We start from the raw sequence: 18,197 nt of genomic DNA on the forward strand, positions 1-18,197 counted from the left end.
CATGTCTCCTAAGAATGATAGGCTAGGCGCGGTGGCTCACGCCTGTAATCCCAGCACCTTGGGAGGCCAAGGCAGGCGGATCACAAGGTCAGGAGATCGAGACCATCCTGGCTAACATGGTGAAAACCTATCTCTACTAAAAATACAAATTAGCCAGGCGTGGTGGTGTGTGTCTGTAATCCCAGCTACTCAGGAGGCTGAGGCAGGGGAATCGCTTGAACCTGGGAGGCAGAGCTTGCAGTGAGCCAAGATCACACCACTGCACTCCAGCCGGGGCGACACAGCGAGACTCTGTCTCAAAAAAAAAAAGAATGATATAAGGTGAACTGTTCAGAAGCCCAGATGATTCAAGTATGAATGAAAACCATGAGAACAAATTTTCTAAAAACTGTAGGCTTTTTTATTCAGTTAAGAGGTAGACAGATGAACATGGAAGGCTGTCCCATTTAACTTGACCAAAGTTCACATTCCACTTCATTCATCCATCCCACACTGCCAGAAAGCTTAAAGAAATAACCAAGATTGCCAAAAGGCTTTTCCTTCTTACTTCTTCTTAGCAGTCAGTCAATGAACTGCTTTTAAAAAGTTACTAATTTAAATTTTCACTGTGTTCAAAGAACCTCATCCCTCTAAGAAGCTCCCACATATGCCGAAAGATCCTGCCACTACTGACAGGAGGGCAGAGTACCAATGACTCTACTTATATAAGAGACTACAAGGGAAGTTTTAGTTCTATTTTTTTGTTGTTAAATCCCTGTGCATGTTAGGGCAGAAGCTGGTGAAACCAACAAAGCAGAGCATACTCTGTCAAATGGCTCTGCATGGTTGTTTAAAAAAAAAAAAAAAATCACAAGTCATCTTCCGAGACAACATTAAAACATAATGGAATTGAAGCCTGATACAAAAAGTAGAGAAATATGTACAGGAATTCACAGCCCAGAAGGAAAGGGGACCTCAGCAGGAGCCAGTGGAACCCTGGCTATTTTACATAGCTAATTTTGAGACAATTCATATTTAGCACAAAAGCAATTATAGCACAAGTAACACTTCCCTCCTCTGGCTCCCAAATAAAAAGACTCTTGTCAGTCTTCAGTAACACTGTAATCATTCTTCAGGGGAGCAGGAATACCTAAGGTGGTCCCAAACATTGACACCAATTTTAATCTCAAACAGCTTCACATTCTGAGGATGACATATCTGAAGACTGCCATGATGGCAGCACTGATAACTCCAGAAATGGGGACTGTGACAAACCAGGCCATAAAAATGTTACGAAAGAGACGCCAGTCAACAGCCTTCTTGGACCGGAGCCAGCCAACAGACACAACAGAGCCCACCTAAAAGAGAAACAGACCAAGGAAACAGGTAATTAAACTGGCAATGGTATTTTGGCAAACAGACACCTGAGACTGTTTGGACAAGGAGCCCCAGACCCCTGGACAAGACCAAGTCCAAGAAAGCCGGTTTACAATAGGTTAAGAAGATGGGAAAATGAAGGCAGTTTGAAAATCCAATCATAATCTATACTAACGGTAGTAAAAGCACACAAGAACTATTTCTTTTCCCCTTCTAAGCTACTAAAATTTAATGAATATACACTGCTTATTTATTTTATTTATTATTTTTTTTTTTGAGACAGAGTCTCACACTGTTGCCCAGGTTGGAGTACAGTGGCACAATCTCGGCTCACTGCAACCTCTGCCTCCCGGCTTCATGTGATTCTCCTGCCTCAGCCTCCCAGGTAGCTGGGATTACAGGCACCCGCCACCACACCCAGCTAATTTTTTGTATTTTTAGTAGAGACGGGGTTTCACTACATTGGCCAGGCTGGTCTCAAAACTCCTGACCTCGTGATCTGCCTGCGTCGGCCGCCCAAAGTGCTGGGATTACAGGCGTGAGCCACCGCGCCCGGCCTATACACTGCTTTTAACAACAAATTGCGCTGTAAGTCTTCCTAATATTTACAGAGTGTCTGATATTAAACCTAATAAACGACTGCCGGGAGACACAACCTGGCAGCAAATAGATGACTCAGCAGGATCCAGCTTAAATGCTCTTAAGGAAACCAGTTTCTTTCTTTTCCTATAATTATTAGATTATCATCAGACAACCTTAAGATTTGTTTTGTTTCTCAGTATTTCAATCCCGAGAGGCCCTGAATATATGCCTTCTGTAAATAAACTGCCTTGCCAACATTTTGGCAAGCCTCACAGACTTGTTAGAACCAGGCCTTCAGCCACCACAAATGGCAGCAGAAACCCACCTGGCCAGAATTCAAGCACCCACCAGTTTTTAAGCATACACCTACCCTGCTCTGAATGGCTTCCCTAAAGACAAAGAACATAATGGTGTCAGCTGGGAGCAGCAGCTCACGTACGTAATCCCAGAACTTTGGGAGGTCAAGCCAGGTAGATCACCTCAGGTCAGGAAGGAGTTCATGACCTGCCTGGCCAACATGGTGAAATCATGTGTCTACTAAAAATACAAAAATTAGCCAGGCATGGTGGCAGGTGCCTGTAATCCCACCTACTTGGGAGGCTGAGGCACAAGAATCACTCAAGCCCAAGAGGCGGAGGTTGCAGTGAGCCGAGATTGTGTCACTGCACTCCAGCCTGGGCCACAGAGAAAGACTCCAACTCATAAGTAAATAAATAAAACATAATGGTGCCAAGTAGAAATGACTCTTGAGATTTTTAAAAAATATATATATTATAAAGAGACTACAATGAGAGAGGATTAAGTAACAAAGGAAGAGGTTAGTAACCAGAAATTACAGTAAGCTCTATATAAAAGAATGCTTCTATTATTTGGGGAGAATATCTATTTAATTGCTTAAACAAGAATAGACACAAGAAATTGCATGCTTGTCCTAGATTTATGAAGTCTTCAAGATTCCAACTGCACAAAACCTTCTAAATCAAAGTATCAGAGAAGTAAAATTAAAAACCCTACATATTAGTAGAAGAACCATTTGAAAGACACACATTGGCATTACACTTACTTTACAATGTGTTGTACTGATGGGAAGGCCAATATTTGATGCTATCACCACAGTGAGGGCAGATGCCAGTTCAATACTGAAGCCACTATAGACACAAAAGGATTCTTGTCAGGAAGTAAGTTTGACTTTTTTGAGAAGCTAACACTACGCCTCAAGTTAACACAGTCCTGTTTTGTTCTACTCAGTCACAAAACCTCCACTGACATCTTTATGTGCTATAACCCCTAAGATCTATCTGCTTTATTTAAATCAGGCCACGGAGGCCCAGTTTCCTTATTCGAAGGTTTCAAGTTTTACGTTTTTCTGAAATCCCACTATTAAATAAAATTTGCCCTTTTATTTTGAAGAGTTTGGTAAACATTGAGTCTTAGCTCCCAAGTAAAGACAAATAAAAGGCAAGGATACGGAACTATCCCCCTCTTAGCACACACAGCTTTCTCAGAAAAGTCATTTTCTTCAGAGACCCCCAGAGCTGAATGGGTAAAATGTCTGACCAAAATGTTTAAGGGCCAGACAAGTAAAATCTAAAAAGAACACACCGACAATAAGAACATCAGGAACTTGGTTACGTTCAACAAGAGATTTGTGTTAGCACTCGACAGTATTATAGCTCTGAAAAAAATGAGTACTGACATTTGTAGAACCTGCTCCACCTACTTACCTAGAGGGTGTGATCGGTGTCAGATCCTTCCCCATGGTCTGGATAACTCTTCTTCCCCAAACCCACAGACCAATACAGATACCAACACCACCATAGAGTAGAAGCCATATTGGTGTTGCCACTTTTGAAGAAACATCTCCCGTGTCATAAACCAAATATAAAGCAACCAGAGGCCCAATGGCATTGCTGGAAGAAACAAAGAGGACAGAAGTGACTTTTCAGGCAGAACTAGATCTTGGCAAGACCCAATCTGCTGAATGACCTACCAGGTTGTCTAAAGTACAGCTTTCAAGCTCATCTGGCAAAAGGGCCTCTCTTTCTAAGGAAATAAATGAAACCCCAACATATACAACAGAAATATGAACACAGCTCTGATGGAGGGAATGCCACACAAATGGTGGCCTCTTTCCTCCTATAGGCAGCTTAAAGCATCTCTCGGGTTCCAATAAACAGTTTACAAACCAAACTACAAAATCATTCTATATGAAAAACTTAAGTTTTTCATCTTACATCTTACCTTACATTCCACAATTCATTATCAAAGAACTGAATCTCATCCTGATAGACAAAAGCCTTCTCTGTGAAGAGTATCTGTTTATATTTATCAACTACAAAAATAAACATTGTTTGTAATTCCTCCAAAGAATAAAACTGTACTGTCTCATTATGTCAAGAACTGCTATTACCTCATCCTATTTGGATTATTTGGGGTCCCATAAATGCTAGGAGTACCACTACCACAAGCACAGGCTATGACAAGGACAAACAGTTTAAAAATAGGGTTAGCAACACTAAGATCAATGTCAACTGACCTTACGTCATTGCCACCATGGGCGAATGACCCAAAGCAGGCTGTAAGGATCTGCAGGAACTGGAAGAGGAGAGAGACTTCAGGCTTATCCTGGTCATACCATTCTTCTAGAGAGCCATGACTTCCTTTTCTGTCACCTAGACCCATCTCTGCCTTGACACTCATGTCTATCTCAGATGCCGAGTGAAGGTCAGACACAGCATTGCAGTAACTAGTGTAACTGTCCATTCGAATTCGCTTCCTGGAGTCTGCATTAGGCCACGTCAGCTTCTCTATTTCTTCACCCTTCTGTTCACCTTCTTTGGCACGGAATGAATCCAGAGGCATGCCACATATTGCCATGGTATAGGAAGTATAGCTATTATTGCGCCTTAAGGGTTTGTCACCAGAGTCTCCCATGCAATCTCCCACCTTGGCCAGATGTAATTTATGGAGCAACTCTTTGTACAAGCCAGAATCCTTATGCACGGTGTGATACTGGTAGTGGCCACTGGAGTTTATTTGGTTGCTGACAGCTTGACTGAACTGGACAAGGTTCCCATTAGGCAACTGCACTGCACCTAGTCAAGACCACCAAAGTGACATTCAATACAAAAAGCATCAAATCCAAAACAATAAGCCTCCTCACCACCGCAGGTAACAAAGTGAAACCAGGAATTCCAACTCACCATTCACGGTGCTATCTATGCTGGTTTCCTCTTTCAAGTCCATGCTGGGAAGCGTCTCTCGCTCCGGAGCTTCCTCCAAATCTCCAAGTTTGAATGAGACTGTTCTCTCCTCCACCACAGCCTGGAGGGGCAGAGTGGCAGGCCCTATCTCAGAAACAGGATTCCTGTTCTCAATATCACTGACAGACAACTTTGTTTCTTCATGGTCTTCTTTCAAGCTATTCTTTTTTTCCATTAAGGGGCTTTCAGAAGGACTACACTTTATTTCTCCTAGGAAAAAAAAAAAAGGGTTTTTTTGGTTTGGTTGTGACTATACTTTTTCCTCCACCCCCAAAAAACTCATCTCAAAACAAGAATGTATGTGAACTTCAGTTAACATTCAGGAACATTTTTCCTGCCCGCTTTATCATTTGCCAGCAACTCTCACTTGGGAACAACCAGCAATGCAGAACACCCTATGTCAGGGGTCCCAAAGGTTTTCTGTAAATATTTTAGGTTTTATGGGCTTCTGTAGCACATTCTTGTTTTGTTTTTATTTTTACAGCCCTTTACAGATATAAGAACCCTTCTTAGCTCCCTGCTGACTCATTCTGTAGTGGAAAGTAGCTCAACCATGGGGCTGATAATCTGAAACTAAAAATCTTGAACTGTATCGAATTCTGTTCTTTTGAAAAGAGGATTCTCTCAAATTTCAGTCCAACAATTCAAGCGAAGTGGCACAGCTCAATGCAGGGAACTAAAGATGACAACTTTAATTTCCATCTCTATAAAACAAAAAGATGTGCATCAAGGCTCTAAATCCCACAGGCAGACCAGAGTATCTTCTGCCTCTCTCTCATGCCAGTGCTCAGTATGCTGACCTATCCATTCAGGCACCTCGAACTACAGACTTTCTGACATAAAGCAAGACTTATCTCATCTCCTCCCAGAGAGGGAAAATGAGGTCAGAGAGTCCTGAAAGCCTGGTTTCCACCGTGCACTCGGCACAGCCAGACTAGCACAGAACCTCTCGGAGGCCCCTCGGTTCAGCTGCGGTGACGCAGCATTCTTCCTAACGCCACTGCAGTCTGTGCATCCCTCACCTTCGAAAGGATAAACTTCAAATTGCTAACCCAGCCTTCACATAGATGAAAAGGGCACAAGGATAAACTTGAAATTGCTAACCCAGCCTTCACATAGATGAAAAGGGCAGAAAATGACTCTTTAAAGGGGGGAAAAAAAAAAAAGCCTGATACTAACCAAAATTTACTCAGTATTACAGGAGTGTGTTGTAATGGCCTAAATGATTCCTTCACATGACACCTGAAAATGTTTACTTCTAGAATCTGTGCTACAATTCTAGCAAACACGCAATGTGTTTGTATATGTATTTGTATTGTATACTGCAATACAATGTCTACATGTATTCTAGCCCATATACAACACGTACACATTAGACTTAGCTTTGCTTGTCTGAATCTGAAGTTATACACAGAAGTAGTTGGGGTATTTACCTCTACGAAAATATCTTGTATCTATCCCTTATTTTTCATTAAGGTATCCTTGTACTTCTCAGTAAATGTAGGCTATGATTTCTCAATTTATCTATCATGTCATTGGCAACTGATCAAGGAACATTAAAAAAAAAAAAAAATTCAATGCCCAGATTGTCTCTACAGCATTGACTGAATACTCTCTATCATTAGGTCTTAGGTCATGTAGGTCCATTTAAGAACACAGTTTGGACAACAAACCCATATCCTCAAATTTCTCTTTAAAATCTCTTATTTTGCCAATCTCTCCTGATAGATTTTTACAGGTGGCCAAATAAAAAAGAAATAAACACAACATTATTAGATCAACGTTTCTGCTATAAGTTATTACTTACGTTCAATTTTTCTCTTCATCCTGGGACATACAAAGAACCAGACGATAAGGGCACAGAAAACTGCACATCCCACCGAGATGAGGATGGTACCCCACAGAGGAAGTTTGTCAAAGCCCAGCACTAGGAGATAAAATGGTGCATCTTGAAAACCCCAGGGCAACAGCCCCCTGCAATACTGTGTAAACCCTCCTCTGGGGACTGAGGCGTTCCCCATGCCAGCCCATCACCCTTGACAACTGCTGCCAGATTTAAGTGCACAGGATTGCTGTGCTAGTGCCTATACAAATTTGGGGAAAAACTCAATGGTCATCTGAAAATCCACACCAGCCTGGCCCACTTGAACACCTGCGGGACGCAAGTGTCCTATGCTTCTCAACATAGAGCCTTTTTCCTTTCTTCACCTTGGAAGATAACAAGGATCACTATATGCTAAGGACCTATGACTAGCTATGAAAAAGAAAGTGTCCCACTCCCTAGCTCATGATCATAACTGCCATATATTCCATTACCACCTACAAACTTAATGTTAAAAGAATGTCTCAGTAGTCACATTTGTCATGCTGACAGAATTCTGTAAAAAAGTGATGATATTCATTGTAATGGCCTTTAGTAAAATGCTTTAATGAGATTATCACCTTGAGAGCAATATCAAAGATACAGAAAACAAGGATATTATCTATCAAAAGTTAATAATTTAAGGAACAGTTTTAAAAGTTTTGTCTTTCGGCCAGGCAAGGTGGCTCATGCCTGTAATTCCAGCACTTTGGGAGGCCAGGCGGGCAGATCACTTGAGGTCAGGCGTTCAAGACCAGCCTGGCCAACATGTCAAAACCCCGTCTCTACTGAAAATACAGAAAAAAATCAGCCGGGCATGGTGGTGGGCGCCTGTAATCTCAGCCGCTGGGGAGGCTTGAGGTGAATCACTTGACCCTGGGGGTACAGGACGGAGGCTGCAGTGGGCTGAGATTGCGCCCCACTGCACCCCAGCCTGGGTGACAAAGCGAGACTTTGTCTCAAAAAAAAAAAAAAAAGTTTTGTCTTTCACACACACAAAAAGTTTAGTGGTAATTTCACTAACAAGTCTTATCTTAAAAAAAGACTTGCCTAGCAACACTGGTCACATGGTTTAAGGATGAGTAATATTAGTCATTATCTGATTGTCATATGCATGCCAGTATGCTCCAAACCATTAGTCTGTACTACAGACAGAAGTAAAGCACTGGCCAGGCACAGTGTCTCATACCTGTAATCCCAGCACTTTGGGAAGCTGAGACGGGCAGAGCACCTGAGGTCAGAAGTTTAAGACCAGCCTGGTGAAACCAACCCCGTCTCTACTGAAAACACAAAAATTAGCCAGATGTGGTGGTGGGCACCTGTAATCCCAGTTACTCGGGAGGCTGAGGCAGGAGAATCACTTGAACTCGGGAGGTGGAAGTTGCAGTGAGCCAAGATCGCACCACTGCACTCCATCCAGCCTGGGTGACAAGAGTGAAACTCCATCACAAAAACAAAAAAGAAGTAAAGCACTATATAATCCTATTTAAGTCTAACAGATGTTATAATGATCTCTGGCTACTCAGGAGACTGAAGTGGGAGAACCCCCTAAGCCCAGGAATACAAGGCCAGCCTGGGCAACACAGCAAGACCCCATCCCTGAAAAAAAAAAAGGTAAATAAAAATATAAAAGATATTATAATGATCTGTAGTTGATATCTAGAAATAGCGAGTTACTTCTGCTTGTTTTGCTTTATTTTGCTTGCTATGTATGAAATCACAGATGTTCCTCAACTTACAATGAGGTTATGTACCTATAAATCCATTAAACAGTCAAACAACTGAAGACTGAACCATGAAGTCAGTGACTGTACTTATAAACTGGAAATTCTATTAAACCCCAAAATGATTAATCTTTAAAAATAGATACAAGGCCAGACGCGGCGGCTCACACCTGTAATCCCAGAACTTTGGGAGGCTGAGGCGGGTGGATCACCTGAGGTCAAGAGTTCGAGACCAGCCTGGCCAACATGGTGAAACCACGTCTCTACTAAAAATACAAAAATTAGCTGGGGCGTGGTGATGCACATGTGTAATCCCAGCTACTCTACTCAGGAGGCTGAAGCAAGAGAACTGCTCGAACCCAGGAGGTGGAGGTTGCAGTGAGCCAAGATCGCACCAATGCACTCCAGCCTGGGTGACAGGGCGAGACTCCATCTCAAAAAATAAATAAATAAATAAATCAGAAACAAATTGAGGTCCCTTCAAAATTGTAATTCTTTTTTTTTTTTTGAGACAGCGTCTCACTGTTGCCCAGGCTGGAGTGCAGTGACACAATCTTGGCTCACTGCAACCTCCACCTCCCAGGTTCAAGTGATTCTCATGCCTCAGCCTCCCAAGTAGCTGGGATTACAGGCGCCTGCAACCACACCGGGTTAGTTTTTGCAGTTTTTAGTAAAGACAAGGTTTCACCATCTTGGCCAGGCTGGTCTCGAACTCCTGACCTCATGATCCACCCACCTCGGCCTCCCCAAGTGCTGGGATTACAAGCATGAGCCATGGCACCTGGCACCAAACTACAACTCTATGGTGACTATATATCTTTTCATTTTAATTTCTGCTTTCAATTTTGATCATGTGGTCACACAAACTAAAATATACATGAAAGTACTGTCTATCACAAGTTGGTCTACATTCCAAGTCAAAAGGGGAAGAGACTGGTTTTTCTCATAAATGATCCATAAAGGACAGAACAAAAATACCTAAGTTTCTGTTTTCAAAATTATTCTAATTTCACTCAACTCTGAGCTTTGCTTCTACCACATAAACAATGAGTGCTAAGAGCCTCAATAGGAGACTTTTTAGCTTATCACAAGTAACTCATTTTACAATGGAAATCTGGCATACAAGCTTCTCTTCACCTGCACATAAGAGTTCAGTATATCCTAAGAACAATATTTTCTTAAACTTGTCTGCTTTGTTCCTGATCATTCCAAGAATAAAAGCAAGATTAAAAATACTTAGCTCCATCTAACAAAATGCACATATAATCCCTGAATCTAAAATAAGATAAAAAATTAAAGTATTGGCCGGGTGTGGTGATCATGCCTGTAATCCCAGCACTTTGGGAGGCTGAGGCAGGTGGATCACCTGAGGTCAGGAGTTAGAGATCAGCTTGACCAACATGGAGAAACCTCATCTCTACTAAAAATACAAAATTAGCTGGGCATGGTGGTGCATGCCTATAATCCCAGCTACTTGGGGAGACTGAGGCAGAAGAATTGCTTGAACCCGGGAGCTGGAGGTTGTGGTGAGCCAAGATCATGCCATTGCACTCCAGCCTGGGCAACAAGAGCAAAACTGTCTCAAAAAAATAAATAAAAAATGAAAATATTTAGCTAACTCTATTTTGGGTCAGCAACTTACCACTTCAATGCAGTTTAAGCAAGTCACAACCCATTAGTCAAAACTGAAATCATTTCAGTGGGCCACAACAAATGTTAAAAAAAAAAAAGAGAGAGAGAGAATTTGAAAATATGGGTGCATACCACATAGTAAGCATAAGTGGCTTCACGACACTATTTCAGTTATCTTTCTCTCTGCATACATACACGTTTGTCCTCTATTTCATCCAGTGGGTCACAGTATAAAGAATAAAAATCACTGCCTATGTAGTCACAGACCATCAGGTTAAATGAGCCAAGATACCAAAACTGTACTGTCTTGCCAGTTATAAGTTACCCATCTTTTGTTGTTGCTAAACTTGTAGCACCATAATTTAATCCATGCCTTGCCTTAGTCCCAAACATGAAAGTCATCAACATTTCAACCTTTATATTCTCACAAATTATTTTTCCTCTTAGCTGCATGAATTCTTCTTCCAAGTGCACTTAGAGCAGGTGGTAAACATCCCAACTCTTCTCATTCAAGCAGATTCATGGAAGTTTAGTACTTAGAAACAATAGTATCTCCATTTGGGAGAGAAAAATGAGAATATCCAGCAAACCAGTCCTAAACGACTGATTACTGAAGATCAGATATAACTAATGACTTCAGTAGTTGAGGTCAGTATTAATTCCAGCATTTTTAGCATAGACAGGAGAAAGGGAAGGAGATGATCATATTATCAGTGGATCCTGTGAAGACTAAAGAGGAAAGGTCTGTAGTGATTTAGAATCTGAGCAGGTGTCTTTGGTTGAAAAACTATCTAGGTTAACTCAGCGTACACTAGCCTGCAGCCTTCTGAAATGGGCGCAGGCCAGCCACCTTCTAGGAGATTTCAGCCCTGTAAAGCAAAAAGGGGTAAATTGGGCATTTAATGCAAGTTTTGTAAACAACTTTAAATTCATATTTAAATATTTTGATAGGTACTTACACGGTGCTCCAGTATACATGATGGAAAAGAGGTTTATTCCAACTGTGCAGGCATAGAAAACTGGCAAAGCTCGCAAACCATTAGGAACTGGATCGGCCTGTAAAACATTATTAAGATCAGTACCTTAAAAGGTATAAAGGTTAACCCGTTTTCACAGAATCTTTTAACAGGGTAGGTTTGGGAATTATAGTGCCAATAACTGTTCCTCCGGAGCAGTTTCCAAGGACAACTGGGTTTTACCTGCATTTGCGCCTGGAATTCTTCCTACAAAGGCTAATTCCAACTTCTACCTGGTTTTTTTTTTTTTTTTCTATTTTTAATAACAAGGCTAACTGTACCAGTGACTGATAACATCCTGAATAAAGCTGCAATACCCACATTCTAAGGTACCTAAAAGCCCTAATATAAACTTGAGCACACACTTGAGGATAGGCTATACTCTACGTCTGTAAGAGATGTCAAGAAACAGACTGTTAGGATTTTGCTTACCTGACTTCATACCTTCAAAGACTAAAAATACAACATGCAGACTATACCTACGGCAACCATCTTATCTAAACATCTGACAAAGATGCCATAATTGATGCTTTACCAAAGTTCAACAATAACTGATTGCACACAAGGTCATCCACTCACTCAACAGACTGTGTGCCAAGCACTATTCTAGGCACTGAAATATAGGAGGGAGTAAGACCAACTTCCTGTTCTAATAGAACTGACAGTCACCTTCTAATACGGAATAATATAAAATAGTGACAAATGCTGTGAAGAAAAATAAAGAAGGGTAAGAGGAGAGTGATGGCAGGGACACCATTCAGGTGGGGAAGAGTCAAGGAATGAGCATAAATGTAGTAAGCTAGCAAGTTGTGTACATTAACTAGGGGTACAGAAGGGGCAAACCACCTGATTATTTGGGTGCTGAATGTTCCAGACAGAGGTATCAGCAAGTGCAAAGGCCCTGAGGCAAAAATTTGAAATGTTTAAGGAACAGTAAGGCCAGTGACTAAAAATAAGAACTCTACCACACCTAGTATGTATTAATTCTATAGAACACCCAAGTCAAACACCAAAAGAATGGGAGGAGGCTGGGCGTGGTGGCTCACATCTGTAATCCCAGCACTTTGGGAGGCCAAGGCGGGAGAATCATGAGGTCAGGAGATCGAGACCATCCTAGGTAATACAGTGAAACCCTTGTCTCTACTAAAAATACAAAAAATTAGCCGGACGTGGTGGCAAGCATCTGTAGTCCCAGCTACTCAGGAGGCTGAGGCAGGAGGATCACTTGAACCTGGGAGGCAGAGGTTGCACTGAGCGGAGATTGGGCCACCTCACTCCAGCCTGGGCAACAGAGCAAGACTCCCTCTCAGGGAAAAAAAAAAAAAAAAAAAAAAAAATTGGGAGCAAAGATCTGAATACATACATGGGAAGGCTAAAAACTTTATAAAGACCTTAACCTAAAAGGCTTAATGCTATCTTGATCACAATTCCAATGGAAAATCTTGGGCAGCAAAAACAAAGAGTAAAACCCTATAGCTTCTACCAATAATCAATACACTGGAAAGTTAGTAGCTTAAGACCAATGAAACAAGGGAAAGCGCAGACCCAAGTGTAAAGTAAAGGTACCATTTCAAATTAGCAGAGATGGGCGCTCACTGAAAACCACTCTAAAATTTAACTCTTGTCTACAGTTTAATAGAGAATGTTAACAGATAGTGAAACAGTCAAAACAAAAACAATAGCCTACAGAAATCAAGAACTGTTAAGCATCCTTGAATAACTAACTCAACAATGGTCAAACTCTGAGGGCAGTCAACAAAATTAGGAAACTAAGGTGTGTATTTTTATTCTAAAGACTAGTCTTAACAAAATGCAGGTCAGGTGTGGTGGTGGCTCACGTTGTCTGTAATCCCAGCACTTTGGGAGGATGAGACAGGGGGATGGCTTGAGCCCAGAAGTTCAAGACCAACTTGAGCAACAGAGCAAGACCCCACCTCTATAAAATACGAAAAGTTAGCCAGATGTGGTGGCACACACCCATAGTCCCAGTACTCTGGAGGCTGAGGCAGAAGGATTGCTTGAGCCTGGGAGGTCAAGGCTGTGGTGAGCTACAATTAAGTCACCGTACTCCAGCCTAGGTGACAAGACTTCGCTTCTTTTTTTTTTGGAGACGGAGTCTCGCCAGGATGGTCTTGATCTCCTGACCTCGTGATCCACCCGTCTCGGCCTCCCAAAGTGCTGGGATTACAGGCTTGAGCCACTGCACCCGGCCAAGACTTCGCTTCTTAAAAAAAAAAAAGGGCCAGGTGTGGTGGCTCAAGCCTGTAATCCCAGCACTTTGGGAGGCCAAGGCGGACAGAGCACATGAGGTCAGGAGTTCGAGACCAGCTTGACCAACATGGTGAAACCCTGTCTCTACTAAAAATACAAAAATACTAGTTGGGTGTGGTGGCACGCACCTGTAATCCCGGCTACTCAGGAGGCTGAGGCAGGAGAATTGCTTGAGCCCAGGAGGCGGAGGTTGCAGTGAGCCCAGATCGTGCCACTGCATTCCAGCCTGGGTGACGGAGTAAGACTCTTGTCTCAAAAAAAAAGCCTCCAAAAAACCCAACCCAAGACTCCCACCCCCCAAAATTAAAACCCTTTAGGGTTTTAAAGACATTATGTGGGGACTTCTCAATAGATTTTGAAAGATATTTCGTAACATGGTTATCTATAAATCAAATTGTAATTGACTAGTCAGAAGTAGCAGCCTGTGTATTTATTATCCTGTATTATAGCCCAATTAAGTATTCCCCGAGGTAAACAAGTCTGAGGTACTCTCTATGCAAAGTTGTTGGGGATGGGGTAGGGTATGAATTACACTACTATACCAATAGTTTACTATGAAATACGGGTTCATGGTTTAAAAAAAATAACAAAAGTTCCGGAGAGTCTAGGAAGAAGGTAAAACAAGGAAGGTCTCTCATCATTGTACAAATCCACCTAACACACAAGTAAAACTTCACCTAGAAATAATGTGAATGCCTCCTCGTCTAGTCATGTGGGATGGGAAAGAAGGTCTTCACAAAACCCCCCATCTTCACCAGAATAGTTCACTTTTACGTATTGGATATTCTGGTTTTGTCTAAAGAAAAGGAAAGATATCCTAGATATATTTTCTAACAAATAAGAATGCCAAAAGCCCTGTTTCTGTTTTCTTTGACTAGAATTTAAAAATACTCAACAGGAGCACTGAGGAGTATTCCTTCTGTGCAATGCCAGTCCTAAACAGAACTAACTCACCTCCATTCTGTCTGTTCCCACCAGATTCCCAACATGCTTGGAACAAACATTCAGAGAATAGAAAATGTTTAAAAGCAAATTTTTGAAATAAAAAAAAAAAGTCATTTTAATCTTAATTTTCAAGATAGACATTTAAGAGTTGGGGCCGGGCGCGGTGGCTCAAGCCTGTAATCCCAGCACTTTGGGAGGCCGAGACGGGTGGATCACGAGGTCAGGAGATCGAGACCATCCTGGCTAACATGGTGAAACCCCATCTCTACTAAAAAAAATACAAAAAACTAGCCGGGCAAGGTGGCGGGCGCTTATAGTCCTAGCTACTTGGGAGGCTGAGGCAGGAGAATGGCGTAAACCTGGGAGGCGGAGCTTGCAGTGAGCTGAGATCTGGCCACTGCACTCCAGCCTGGGTGACAGAGCGAGACTCCGTCTCAAAAAAAAAAAAAAAAAAAAAGAGTTGGAATATATCTTAATAGTCAAATATTCAGATTTTAGCAGTTAGGATACCAAAAGCTTACCAGTCTAAGGATATTTTCTTGAAATGTAACTCCTAAAAGGAAGCAGAAATATTCATACTCATCTGAAAAACTCCTGTTACTGAGGGATTGGCCTGCAAGAGTGTGTGTGCGTGCGTGCACAGAGTGGGGGAAGACCCTCAAAGTCAATACTGTTTTAAACACTATGCCAATCATTCTTCATCATTTGATCATGCCCATTCCCATACCCATATAAGACATATACAAATAAGAAATCAGTTACTACATCTACTTCAGCTCTCACTAACACCGCAGGGGTATGCATTCCTCAAATGAGAGGCTCTGGGCACCTGAGAATCCTTCTTTGCACCTCAGAGCACCACCATTCCCCCTCCGGGGAACAAGTGTTTTGTGGAGGCGAAACACACAAACCCTCTCCAGAAACAAAATGATCTACTACTCAGTAATCAACACAGGGCCAGTATAAACCTTTACCAAGCAGGAATTCACAACAGGAGATCCTACTAATGCTTCTGACTCTCTGTTAAGTAGCAAGATACAGGGTTCTAATAAAAACTAAAAGAAAAGATCTGGTCCATCACTATGGGTGAGCCTCTAATTTAAGCATCCTAGTATCATACACTACAGTTGTAGGGAGTGGGAAGGTAGATGCTTGTCGTACCTATCTGCTGAATAAAACAGTACCAAACTTAAGAGTTCATAAATATCAATGAACTGTTTACTCTCAAATTATACCAAGCTAAAGATATTTCAAGTTTTCAAAGTGTTAAACTGCCATATTCTGCCAGATTCCAGCTATGGAAAAGTGATCAGTGAATCACTTTACTAGTCATAGAATTTCTACAGAGAAGAGATAAATCTTTCCCTAGAGAAGCTTAGAACTAGACCAGACAAGTGGGTCTGAACACATTTTTACCTGCTGGGATTTATGCTATCTCACTCAGATTTCTACAGTTTAGGAACATTTCTAAGAACTTACAATGGATTGTTAAGAGCCATTCACCTTAGAAAAAGGACAACTTTGTGTCCTGAGAAAAATGCATTTATTCTCACTGTAACTCAGTCCTATGCCAACATAATCCCCTGTCAACATTTATTCTGGAGCCAGCATGACTTCTTGATAAAAGAAATGCTATTGGGTCACTTAAAAGGGATTTTCAAATGGCCAGGAAATTAAATGGCTGCCTGAATCTTTTTTTTTTTTTTAGCCAAAAACTACTTTTAACTGGTTCTTTTCACCTATTCTGAGAATTGGAGTCAAGTCACTATGGGAGGCAGAGTCCTCATCTAGAAGCTTATAAACTGGTTATGATAATCAGCACTGCAGAGACCCATTTAACTGGCAGCTTACTAAAAAAGCCACAGGGAATACTGTCTTGAACTCCAAGCTTATGCATTATATTAGCCTGAATATAATGGTGGTTTAAACAAATAATCTGTATACAGCTACACAAAGCCACCCAAAATAAATTTCTGTATTTTTTTGCTCCCAGCTTCTCCTATTTCTTGGCACATCATAGTATTCAATTCTTCCTTCCTGACTGCCCTCTTGAGTATTAAAAACTTGCTTTCAGAGAACTCCACAACATACAAGACACGCACAGAACAAATAACTTTTTTTAACTTTCCAAGGCCGCGTATCTATACACCAATCACATCTGCAAAAATACCACTGGGTTTGAAATCGATTGGGTGTGCTCCATGAAAGGTCTTCATACAGGGGAGAAAGGTTACCTTATGGAGGATGAATGCACGAACTAGGAAGAATAAAATTCCAGACATAATTCCAGAAAGCAGCGGGGACACGAACCAAGACATCACTGGAATAGAACACATCAAGAAAAAATATCAAATAATGAAAATCAGAAACCAGAAACCACTTTAAATGTTTAAGAGTTCAAAATTCTTTGGTCTGTCCCTCCACATTAGAACACATACTCCCATATGTAATGCCATGGTAACAAACGACAAACACGAAAATGAAGAAGCCATTTGGAATTACACATACCAATTTTTATCAGTTCAGACCACTTGACACCCTCCTGCCCCTTTGCCACGAGGGAGAAACCAATGGTTGCACCAACAATACAATGAGTTCCAGAAATGGGGAGCTTCAAAAACGAAGCAACCAGTTGCCACACAGCAGAACCTGAAACAGTCAAGTTTTATTAAGTAAATGGCAAAACTCCATTATGTAAGTGGCGCATTCAGAAAGGTTAATCTGAAAGGTTAAGCACAAAAATGGAACCACCCATGATACAAATCTGCTCACCCACCACGAAGAGGACAAAACATAAAAAGAACTTACCAAACATAGCACTGACTGAGCCGGCCATCAGCAGCCCTTGAGTCGAGTTGTACATCTCCACGTCAATCAGGCCCTTCCGGATGGTTTCGCTCACTTTGGCCCCCAGTAAGACAGAGCCCACTGTTTCAAAGATGCTAGCTAGGATGCAGGCTTGCTTCAGGGTCACTACACCTGAGCCCACAGCTGTACCAAAAGAATTTGCTACATCATTGGCTCCCACGGAGAATGCCAAGACAAATGCAATAACGAAGCCCAGGATGAGCATCCATAGGTGGTCCACCAAAGGACCAGAAGCGGCGGTAGCGGCTGTAGTACTGGTAATCAGCGTTGCCATTCTCTAGAGTAGTGGTTGTTTAGTAAGAGAACTACTGAGCGGCTTTCAAGATGTGTAAACAGAATATGAGGTATCAAAATTGCTATAATAAATAATATATATTATATAAAATTAAATACTGTAAACTACGGCACAGAAACCGAGCTGGGGAGTTACTGCTATACGCTGCGTATGGGCATCTGTTGTCTGGGGTTTCTTTGGCTCAGGAGGACTAAAAGCACGGAGCAGAATTCCATGGCGGAGAAGAGAAAGGACGCAAGTTCATCCTGCGGAGGAGGGGGGAAATAACAATAGCTGCGTGCCCCTGGGGGGCCAGTGGGGCACCCCGCTCTGCCCACGCGCCCGGGGCCCCGCAGTGGCCCCTGTGGGCTACTCCAGACGCCCATCCCCAGTAGCACGGGCGAG

The 18,197-nt window shown here is 41.9% G+C and overlaps 1 protein-coding gene across 1 annotated transcript; it reads right to left on the reverse strand.

Annotated features, from left to right (window-relative positions):
- Nucleotides 1-377: 377 nt before the first annotated feature.
- Nucleotides 378-18,191, reverse strand: SLC20A1 (solute carrier family 20 (phosphate transporter), member 1). The gene is made up of 10 exons (XM_011953072.1): nt 17,459-18,191; nt 17,159-17,299; nt 16,885-16,970; nt 11,378-11,474; nt 7,009-7,128; nt 5,142-5,411; nt 4,475-5,033; nt 3,663-3,848; nt 3,002-3,086; nt 378-1,337 (listed from the first exon to the last, which is right to left on the reverse strand). Exons 1-10 carry the CDS (start codon nt 17,790-17,792, stop codon nt 1,176-1,178), a joined length of 2,040 nt encoding a protein of 679 aa, XP_011808462.1. The 5' UTR covers nt 17,793-18,191; the 3' UTR covers nt 378-1,175.
- Between the last annotated feature and the right edge of the window lie 6 nt (nt 18,192-18,197).

The sequence above is a fragment of the Colobus angolensis genome, unplaced genomic scaffold (genome assembly GCF_000951035.1).
Source record: "Colobus angolensis palliatus isolate OR3802 unplaced genomic scaffold, Cang.pa_1.0 Scaffold356, whole genome shotgun sequence".
Taxonomy (NCBI): domain Eukaryota; kingdom Metazoa; phylum Chordata; class Mammalia; order Primates; family Cercopithecidae; genus Colobus; species Colobus angolensis.